This window comes from Manacus vitellinus, unplaced genomic scaffold, assembly GCF_001715985.3.
Source record: "Manacus vitellinus isolate BGI_N305 unplaced genomic scaffold, ASM171598v3 scaffold_64_pilon, whole genome shotgun sequence".
Lineage (NCBI taxonomy): Eukaryota > Metazoa > Chordata > Aves > Passeriformes > Pipridae > Manacus > Manacus vitellinus.
The window spans coordinates 883,734-893,614 of NW_021940718.1; the positions used below are offsets into that span (position 1 = coordinate 883,734).

Sequence of the window (9,881 nt, forward strand, 5' to 3'; positions counted from 1 at the left end):
CCTGCCAAAATCCAGGAGCTGCCTCCTCAAGGAGCCAGAACCCATCTGAGCTGCTGAGACACCGGCTGTCTGTCCTCTGCTGAGAGTCCTGGTGTCTGTCCTTTTGCCAAAACACCGACTGTCTTGTCCCTCTGCTAAAACATTGGCTGTCTGTCCCTCTGCTGAGAGTCCTGGTGTCTGTCCCTCTGCTAAAACATTGGCTGTCTGTCCCTCTGCTGAGAGTCCTGGTGTCTGTCCCTCTGCTAAAACATTGGCTGTCTGTCCCTCTGCTGAGAGTCCTGGTGTCTGTCCCTCTGCTAAAACACCAGGTGTCTGTCCCTCTGCTAAAACACCGGCTGTCTGTCCCTCTGCTGAGACACTGGTGTCTGTCCCTCTGCAACCAACCGCCACGGCAGGAAGCCTTGGTGGAACAAAGTTCTCATGAGCTGGATGCCCGGGAGGGGTGACTCTGCCCTGGGGAGGCCCAGCCCTGTCCCTGACAGCACCAAGGCAGGTTCTCTCCTCTCTCCTCCCCGCAGACATCAACGAGTGCTCCCTGAACCCCCTGCTCTGTGCCTTCCGCTGCATCAACACCTTCGGCTCCTACGAGTGCACCTGCCCCTCTGGATACGCCCTGCGAGAGGACAGGAGGATGTGCAGAGGTAACAGCCCCTCCCGCCTCCATCAGGAAGCTCCCAAACCCTCCCCAGCTCCTGCTCTCAGCCACGTGTGTGCAGGGAAGGCAGCACTCCTGCCCTGGCATCGCTGGGCCTGTGCCCACTGTCACCCCACTGGTTTTGCTACCAGAAAGAAATTCTTTGCTCACAGGGCAGTGAGGCCCTGGCACAGTGCCTGCCCCATCCCTGGAAATGTCCAAGGCCAGCGTGGAGCAACCTGGGCTAGTGGGAGGTGTGGGAGGCTAGTGGGAGGCACTGGATGAGACTCAAAGTCCCTTCCAACCCAAACCATGTTATGATTCTGTGATTTTTTTTTTTTAGCTGTGCCCCAGCCAGCCTGGGCAAAGGCCACAGGGATTGATGGAGCAGTGGGTACTCCTGATGCCCCCCAGGGCTGGCAGGGTGTAGCTATTTGGAGTTGGCTTCCCACCAAGTCCCCCGGGCTACAGCAAAAACTTCCCCCCTCCCCTTTGGGCAAAGGAAAAAAAAAACCTACAGAAACTGAAAGACCCGAAACCAACTGAGCTATAACAAAATATATATATTTACATACATCACAGTTTATATACAGTTACAATACTGTGTACATATGAAAAGAGAACCCCAAACAACCCCCCCAAAGGGGAAGGGAAAAAAACACAAACCCAAAGCAGGTATGCACAATAGCAATCAATAAAGAACTAGCAAAAGAAAATCTTATTACTCTCCTTGAGATAGCAGAATCATGCCAAGCACCGCTGGCACCCTCTGCCTCCCAAGGCCTACAAGGCCTCACTAGGCCTCACTAGGCCTCACACGAACAGTACCCTGGCTTATGTAAAAATCGTGTGGAATACTGGGAACATGGCCACTCCCTTGGTTACAAACTGGTCACCAAGGCAGGTCTAGACTAGAACTGTCACCCAGGGGCAGCTCTGACAGGGTCTCTCTTGCAGATCTGGACGAGTGTGCGGAGGGGCTGCACGACTGCGAGTCCCGGGGGATGCTGTGCAAGAACCTCATCGGCACCTTCATGTGCATCTGCCCGCCAGGGATGCAGCGCAGGCCCGATGGGGAGGGCTGCACAGGTACCAGGGCAGGCTGCCAGGGACTCCCAAGGGCGTGGGGATGGTTCCCTGCCAGGCATTGCCCGTGGGAGTTTATGTTCCTCCTCCCTGGGGTGTCCCGCTCGTGCCTTCACACACAACCCTCTGTTCACCTCTGGCCCATGTGAATCAGAGTCCAGCACGGGGGATACCTTTCCTTTGGGTCATTCCGTGTCTGTCCTGAGCTGCTTTGCTTTGGGAAGGGGCAGCACTGGGCAGCCCAGCCCTGCTCAGCCTCGGGCACAGCAGGGACACGGAGCCAGCCCAGCTCCAGGGCTGGCCAGGAGCTTGGCCAGGGCAGGTGGAGCATGTGCAGGCCAGGGAAGCTGAATTTCGGCCACCCTTGCTTTGGGAGAGGTCCAGGGCAGGTGGATGTGCTTCCCAGCTGATGTGGAAATGGTCCTCCAGGGCTCTGGGAGGACATTCCAAACTGAGTGGTAGCACAGGGGCTCATGGAAAGCTCATGGAATTGGTTCTTTGCCTTACCAGAGCTCTTTGTGGTTTTTTCTTTCTTTTCTTTCTTTTCTTCATTTCTTTCTTTCTTTCTTCCCTTCTTCCCTTCTTTCCTTCCTTGTTTCTTTCCTTCCTTCCTTCCTTCTTTCTCTCTCTCTCCTTTTCCTCTTTTCCTCCTTTCCTCCTTTCCTCCTTTCCTCCTTTCCTCCTTTCCTCCTTTCCTCCTTTCCTCCTTTCCTCCTTTCCTTCTCCCTTTCTCGCTTTCTTTCTCCCTTCTTTTCTTTCTCCCTTTCTACCTTTCCTTCCTTCTTTCCTTCTTTCTTTCCCTCTTTCTTTCTTTCTCACCCTCTTTCCTTCCTTCCTTCCTTCTTTCTTTCTCTCTCTATCTTTCATCCTATCTCTCTCCCTTTCCCTCCCTCCTTCCTTCCCTCCCTCCCAGATGAGAACGAGTGTCGGACCAAGCCTGGGATCTGCCCCAACGGGCGCTGTGTGAACACAGCGGGGAGTTACCGCTGCGACTGCAACGAGGGCTTTGAAGTCAGTCCCTCTGGCACCGAGTGCATCGGTAATTCCCAAATCCTGCCGAGCCTGGAGCAGCACGTGGGGCTTCCCGGGGGCTTCAGGGGGTCTAAGAGAGCTGTAGAAGGACTTGTGATGTGGGTACAGAGGGACATGATAAGGGGAAATGGTTTCACGCTGACAAAGGGCAGGGTTGGATGGGATATTGGGAAGGAATTCCTCCCTGGGCAGGGTTAGGTGGGATATTGGGAAGGAATTCCTCCCTGGGAGGATGGGAAGCCCTGGCACAGGTTGCCCAGAGAAGCTGTGGCTGCTCCATCCCTGGAAGTGTCAAGGGCTGGGTTGGACAGGGCTTGGAGCAACTGGGACAGTGGAAGGTTGCCCATGGCAGGGTGTAGAACTCCATGACCTTCAAGGTGCCATCCAACCCAAACCAGGGTTGGAACTCCATGACCTTCAAGGTGCCATCCAACCCAAACCAGGGTTGGAACTCCATGACCTTCAAGGTGCCACCCAACCCAAACCAGGGTTAGAACTCCATAACCTTCAAGGTGCCATTGGTTGGAACTCCATGATCTTCCAGCTCCTTCCAACCCAAACCATTCTGTGACTCTTTGATCCTGAGCAGAAGGTTTGGGGGGCATCACCTTCACCTTAAACCGAACCACACCCCCTTCATGCTGGCGCTGGCACAGGCTGCTCCCTCATCCCTGGGGCTGACACTGGCTCAGATCCCGGACTCATATCCCCCTTTCCTCCACCCAGACACCCGCCAAGGGTTCTGCTTCACCGAGGTGCTGCAAACCATGTGCCAGATGTCCTCCACCAACCGCAACCTGGTCACCAAATCCGAGTGCTGCTGCAACAGCGGGCGCAGTTGGGGCCCCCAGTGCGAGCTCTGCCCCCTCCCTGGCACTGCCCAGTACAAGAAGATGTGTCCCCATGGCCCAGGATACTCCACTGATGGCAGAGGTGAGCTGGGGCCACATCTTTCAGTGCAGAGGACGTGGGTGGGTGCAGGCTGGGGCAGAGCCCGGAGCAGACACGAAGCCTCTGCGAGGTTCTCCGGGCGGGTTCTCAGCTCTGGGAGGCTCAGAGCTGCCCTGGCACGGGGCTGGCAGCGGGCACAGAGGCAGCCTTGGCACTGACAGGTCCTTCCCTCTCTCCCTCCCCCAGACATCGATGAGTGCAAGGTCCTGCCCAACCTGTGCAGGAACGGGCAGTGCATCAACAGCATCGGCTCCTTCCGCTGCCACTGCCGGCTGGGCTACACCGCCGACATCACGGGCACGGCCTGCGTGGGTGAGTGGGGAAAAGGGATCCCCTGCCTCTGGACAGCCCTTGTGAACCCAAAAAAATCCGGTTTAGGAACTGCTCAGAGACTCTTGGATCTTTGGAGCAGCAAAGGTGTTTTTATTGCCGACGTCGGGAGCGAGCGTGGTTCGCACCGCAGAGAAAACGTTTCACACAAAATCAGGGGGGTTTATGCAATTTTCGTAGGTGATTAAATGCATATTCATATGATTACAACATCACAGGAGATCTCCTACACTTGTTATGCTACCTCAAACTGAGGTGCTCCCCCAAAATCCGTGTCTTCCTGCACGGTGAAAACAGGGCACTTATCCAGGAGTGCCAGAATCCATAGGGATATCTGACCACTGACTCGTGTGGTGCCACAAAACCTGGGATCACCTCATGTTCAGGAGCTCCTGGGCAGGCTGAGCTGTCCAAGGGGTGGAGGGTGTCCTGTCCCTGGGGGTGCTGACCTGTCTTGTCTCTCGAGGGTAGATCTGGACGAGTGTAACCAGTCCCCCAAGCCCTGCAACTTCATCTGCAAGAACACAGAAGGCAGCTACCAGTGCTCCTGCCCCCGAGGGTACATCCTGCAGGAGGATGGCAAGATCTGCAAAGGTATCCAGCCAGGAGGAGGAGCAGAGCCCCTGCCTCACCCCTGGCACCTGGGGGGATGTGGCAGAGCAGTTCAGGTCCTTCTGTTCAGCCAGAGCACAAGGGTAGACGTGGGGAAAGGTGCCACCCTTGTGGACTGGTGGGTGAGGGTTTCATCCTCCCGCAGTCTGGACTTGTCTCATCTGGGAAAAAAATCCTCCTTGCCCTTTCCTACAGACCTCAGAGCCTATCCCAAGCTGTGCTGAGCTCCAGGGAGCTTCAACCTGGGTGTCTCCTGCATGTCAGTGCCACCAGCAGCTGCCAGGCTGGGGCTGTGCCCACCTCTCCCAGTGTCAGTGTGTGAGGAGGCTGGGCTGAGAATCTGGGAGACTCTGGGATTTGTGGATCCCAGGGGAGGCAGGGAGAAGTCTCTGCACCTTCCAGATGTGCCCCACTGAGGTGGGGAGAGGCTCGTTCTTCTCATGGAAGAACTCTGGGTGTTGTTCCTGAGGCCAGGAACAACAGCCCAGGTGTATCCACAGATGTCACAGGCTGAGACTACATGGATAAGACACCTCAGGGGGATAAAATGAGACACTTTTCCTTGTTGCTTTAGACTTGGACGAGTGTTCCACCAAGCAGCACAACTGCCAGTTCCTCTGTGTCAACATCATCGGGGGCTTCAACTGCAAGTGCCCCCCTGGCTTCACTCAGCACCACTCGTCCTGCATCGGTGAGTAGAGCCATTCCCTGCTCCCCTGGGCACCACCAGGACATTCCCACGGGCACAGCATCCCCAGGGGTCAGTTTTAAGCCCAGGAGAGTCTTTCCAGCCCCCAAACCCACGGGTGTTTTGCAGACAACAACGAGTGCACGGCTCAGCCCTCACTGTGCGGAGCCAAAGGGCAGTGTCTGAACACCCCGGGCAGCTACAACTGCGAGTGCCAGAAAGGATTCTCCCTGGACAGCTCTGGGGTCAACTGTGAAGGTGGGTCTGGGTCTCCAGGGCTTTGGCAGAGTTGTGTTCCCCTGGGGAAGAGTTCCTGGTGCATCACAGTCTCCGAGGAGCTCAGCTGGGACAACGCTCTCAGGCACAGGGTGGGATTGTTGGGGTGTCCTGTGCAGGGCTAAGAGTTGGGCTGGATGATCCCTGTGGGTCCCTTCCAGCTCAGGATATTCCATGGTTCTGTGAGAAGGGTCTGTGGGGCACCAGAAGCCCCCATGGGAAGCTCTGGTGTGAAGGAGAGGTCGGTGCCTGACCTGCCTGGGGAAACACCGGCCCTTGGAAAAAGAAATGAAGGTCTCAGTGCTGCAGCCACAGCCAAGCTGGGACAGGAATGGTCCTGTGTCCCACCAGGAGAGATCTCAAGCTGGCCATGGGACCTGCTGAGGAGTGCCAGTGCTCAGCCTGAAGCAGAGTCCAGGCCTGACCTTAACTCCAAACCCATCCCAGGGGTGTCTGTGGGCCTTGGGGCTGAGAGTTCCCCTCACTGCCAACTGCAGGGACATAACTGGGCACCAGAACCACCCCCCCATGAGCACCCTGCAGGGTGCCAGGCAGGTCCAGCTGGTCCCTGAGGGCCCTGAGGTCCCACCCACTGGTCCCTGAGGGGCCCCCAGCCCGGGGGGAGTTGTCCTGTTGTCCCATTGTCCCATTGTCCCACTGCCCCATGTTCCTTTGCTGCAGATGTGGACGAATGTGACGGGAACCACCGGTGCCAGCACGGCTGCCAGAACGTGCTGGGGGGGTACAGGTGTGGCTGCCCCCAGGGCTACGTCCAGCACTACCAGTGGAACCAGTGTGTGGGTGAGTGAGACTGGGGTCCTGGGCCTGTGGGAGGTGTCCTGTACCTGTGGGGTGTGTCCCTTAACTATGGGGTGTGTCCTGTACCTGTGGGTGTATCCCATACCTGTGGGGTGTGTCCTGTACCTGTGGGGTGTGTCCCTTACAATGGGATGTATGCTGTACCTGTGGGAGATGTCCCATACCTCTAGGGTGTGTCCTGTGCTTGTGGGTATGTCCTGTGCCTGTGGGGTGTGTCCCCTACCTGTGGGGTGTGTCCCCTACCTGTGGGAGGTGTCCTGTACCTGTGGGGTGTGTCCCATAACTGTGGGGTGTATCCCATAGCTGTGGGGTGTGTCCCATAACTGTGGGGTGTATCCCACACCTATGGGACATATCCTGTACCTGTGGGGTGTATCCTGTACCTGTGGGTGTATCCCTTAGCTGTGGGGTGTATCCCTTAGCTGTGGGGTGTATCCCATACTTGTGGTCTATCCCATTCCTGTGGGTGTATCCCATACCCGTGGGATGCAGGATGGAGGGCAGCCGAGCCCCCAGTCCCTCTCCACCCCCCTCAGCCCCCTCTGACACTGGGTTTGGGTTCATCCCGCTGATATTCCTGCCCTACCCCAGAGACAGACCGGGACATTTCCCAGGGCTGGACCCCCCCTGCCCTGCCCCAGCTTCTCCCAGGAACAGGGAATGCCAGGAAGCTGCTCTGCCACCAGCAGCAGGATAACCCCCCCTCCCCCAGCAGCCTTTTGGGCTCTCGGGGATCCTGCTGGGAATTCCGGGCGGGGTGGGAGCACCGCGTCCCGCCCTCCCCTGAGCCTGCGCCCCTTTGTGCCGCCCCCGCAGACGAGAACGAGTGTTCCAGCCCCACCGCCTGCGGCTCTGCCTCCTGCTACAACACCCTGGGCAGCTTCAAGTGCGTGTGTCCCTCGGGCTTTGACTTCGACCAGGCCTTCGGGGGCTGCCAGGACGTGGACGAGTGCTCGGCCGGGGGGCAGCCCCTGCAGCTACGGCTGCTCCAACACGGAACGGGGGTACCTGTGCGGGCTGCCCGGCGGCTCACTTCCGGCGGGACAAGGGTAAGTGAGGCACGTCGCACCTTCCCAGACGGCTTTGTTCCAAAACAATCGAAGCAGCTGGAAGCAGGAGGGCTCTGCAGAGGGACCTGGAGAGGCTGGATCCATGGGCTGATTCCAAGGGGATGAGGTTCAAGCAGGCCAAGGGCCGGGTCCTGCACTTTGGCCACAACAACCCCCGGCAGCTCCACGGGCTGGGGCCAGAGGGGCTGGAGAGCAGCCAGGCAGGAAGGGAGCTGGGAGTGGGGATGGACAGGGAGCTGAACAGGAGCCAGAGTGTGCCCAGGGGGACAAGAAGGCCAATGGATCCTGGCCTGGCTCAGGAACAGGGTGGCCAACAGGTCCAAGGAAGTGATTCTTGCCCTGGACTCAGCACTGGTGAGGCCACCCCTGGAGTGCTGTGTCCAGTTCTGGGCCCTCAGCTCAGGAAGGACATTGAGGTCCTGGAGCAGGTCCAGAGGAGAGCAACGAGGCTGGAGAAGGGACTGGAGCACAAGCCCTCTGGGACAACCTCCGAGGGCAGTGGTGACACTTCTGTTCGGATCACGGCTCTGAGCTGGGTCTCTCTGCTCTTCTGCCCCCAGACACTGTATCTCTGGCTTGGGCTTTGGGAAAGGTCCCTACCTGCCTGCCCCCCAGGAAGAGGATGAGGACAACCTGCTCTCCCCCGAGACCTGCTACGAGTGCAAGATCAACGGCTACCCCAAGAGGGGCCGGCAGCGCCGCAGCCTCAACGGCACCGAGAGGCACCAGGTGGGACACCCACGGCACCCTGGGTGGGCTGGGGGGCAAGGCAAGACCTGGGGCACTTGGGAAATAGTGGGTCCTGCCTCAGTCCAGCCAGAGCAGCTCACCCCACACCCGCCTGGGGTGTTTGGGGCCGGCCCTGAGTCCACAAGTCCTGCGGGAATTGGGGATCTTTGGAGTTTGGGACACCCTGAGGTGACACACACTTGTGTGGTTTGGCCACAGATGTGTGGAGATCCGTGAAGCCAAGAGATAAAGCAGGTGTTTCCCATCCCTGGGAATGTCCAAGGCCAGGTTGGACGGGGCTTGGAGCAATGTGGGACAGTGGAAGGTGGCCCTGCCCATGGCAAGGGGGTGGAATGAGATGAGCTTTGAGGTCCCTCCCAGCCCAAACCAACTCTGTGTTTCTGAGCGAGGGGAGGTGATGGAGGAGAAGTTCCCACAGGGTCACTGAGGGCTCTCAGCACTCACTGTCTGACCCAGGGCTGGGCCTAGGTCACTGTTAAATACAGGGTTATTCCTCCCACAAGAGATTCTGGCCTCTGTCCAAGGCTCCCCCAAGAATTTTACAGCCCTGGCAGGTTGGACTGGGAGGTCATTTAGTTGGCTCTGAAGGTTCCTGGTCCTGCCTCTTGCAGTGAGGGCTGTGTGGTGGCTGGTTCAGGTGTCAGATGACACAACCAGGGCACCGAGAAACACTTGTAGGAGATTAAGGACCATGGAATCACAGAATCATAGAACCATGGAATCATAGAATCATGGAATCAGCTGGGTTGGAAGGGACCTCCGAGATCATCAATCCAAGCCTTGATCCAACCCCGCTGTGGTTCCCAGCCCATGGCACTGATGCCACATCCAGTCTCTTCTTAAAAACCTCCAGGGATGGAGAATCCCCCCCTTCCCTGGGCAGCCCATTCCAAGGGCTGAACGTATGGAAGTCGCTGTTACTTCTCAGAGCCGGTTTGGGGCAGAACTCCCCGAAATCACACCCTCCTCCCCCGGGCCCCGAGGTGCTGGGGGGTTCTGTGAGTGACACACCCCCTTCCTTGGCAGGACCACGCTGTGAACTTGGCCAGCATGGACGTGGAGGCCCCGCTGTCCATGACCCTGAACCTCTCGGACCTGGCGCGCAAGGAGCACATCCTGGAGCTCCTGCCGGCCGTGGAGCCCCTGGAGAACCGGGTGCGGTACCTCATCTCCCAGGGCAACGAGGAGGGCTATTTCCGCATCCACCAGAAGGAAGGGCTCAGCTTCCTCCACCTGGGCCGCAAGAAAATCCTGCCCGGCACGTACCTGCTGGAGATCGTGAGCGTGCCCTTGTACCGCAGGCGGGAACTGCAGAAACTCGAGGCCAAGAACCACCTCGACTACTTGGCGGGGGAGCTGGGCCAGGCACTGAGGATGAAGCTCCAGCTCCAGCTCTACTAAAAAAAAAAAAGAGAAACCCCCCCCACGGGATCCATCCACCCACCCACCCCGACAGTCACGGCCCTTCTCCTCTCGCCATCCACGCCTCGGGGACAAACGGGCTCCTCCTCTCGCGCCGCCGCCCCCCTCCTGCCACCGCCTGGAAACCCCGGGAAACGGCCCCCTGGGAAACGTCCTTCTGGGATCAGCACCTGGGATAGCTCTGCTCCGTGAGCCAAAGCCGCACCCAGAG

The 9,881-nt window shown here is 58.3% G+C and overlaps 1 protein-coding gene across 1 annotated transcript in view; it reads left to right on the top strand.

Annotated features, from left to right (window-relative positions):
• Nucleotides 1-9,785, top strand: part of LOC103766916 (fibrillin-2) — a 143,142-nt gene extending 133,357 nt beyond the window's left edge. Inside the window, 13 exon segments of the mRNA XM_029963865.1 lie at nucleotides 519-641; nucleotides 1,592-1,723; nucleotides 2,634-2,759; nucleotides 3,479-3,685; nucleotides 3,890-4,015; nucleotides 4,505-4,627; nucleotides 5,220-5,336; nucleotides 5,463-5,591; nucleotides 6,291-6,410; nucleotides 7,245-7,387; nucleotides 7,389-7,477; nucleotides 8,059-8,227; nucleotides 9,275-9,785. Coding sequence (XP_029819725.1) covers nucleotides 519-641; nucleotides 1,592-1,723; nucleotides 2,634-2,759; nucleotides 3,479-3,685; nucleotides 3,890-4,015; nucleotides 4,505-4,627; nucleotides 5,220-5,336; nucleotides 5,463-5,591; nucleotides 6,291-6,410; nucleotides 7,245-7,387; nucleotides 7,389-7,477; nucleotides 8,059-8,227; nucleotides 9,275-9,649 — 1,979 coding nt within the window. The 3' untranslated portion in view covers nucleotides 9,650-9,785.
• Nucleotides 9,786-9,881: the final 96 nt, after the last annotated feature.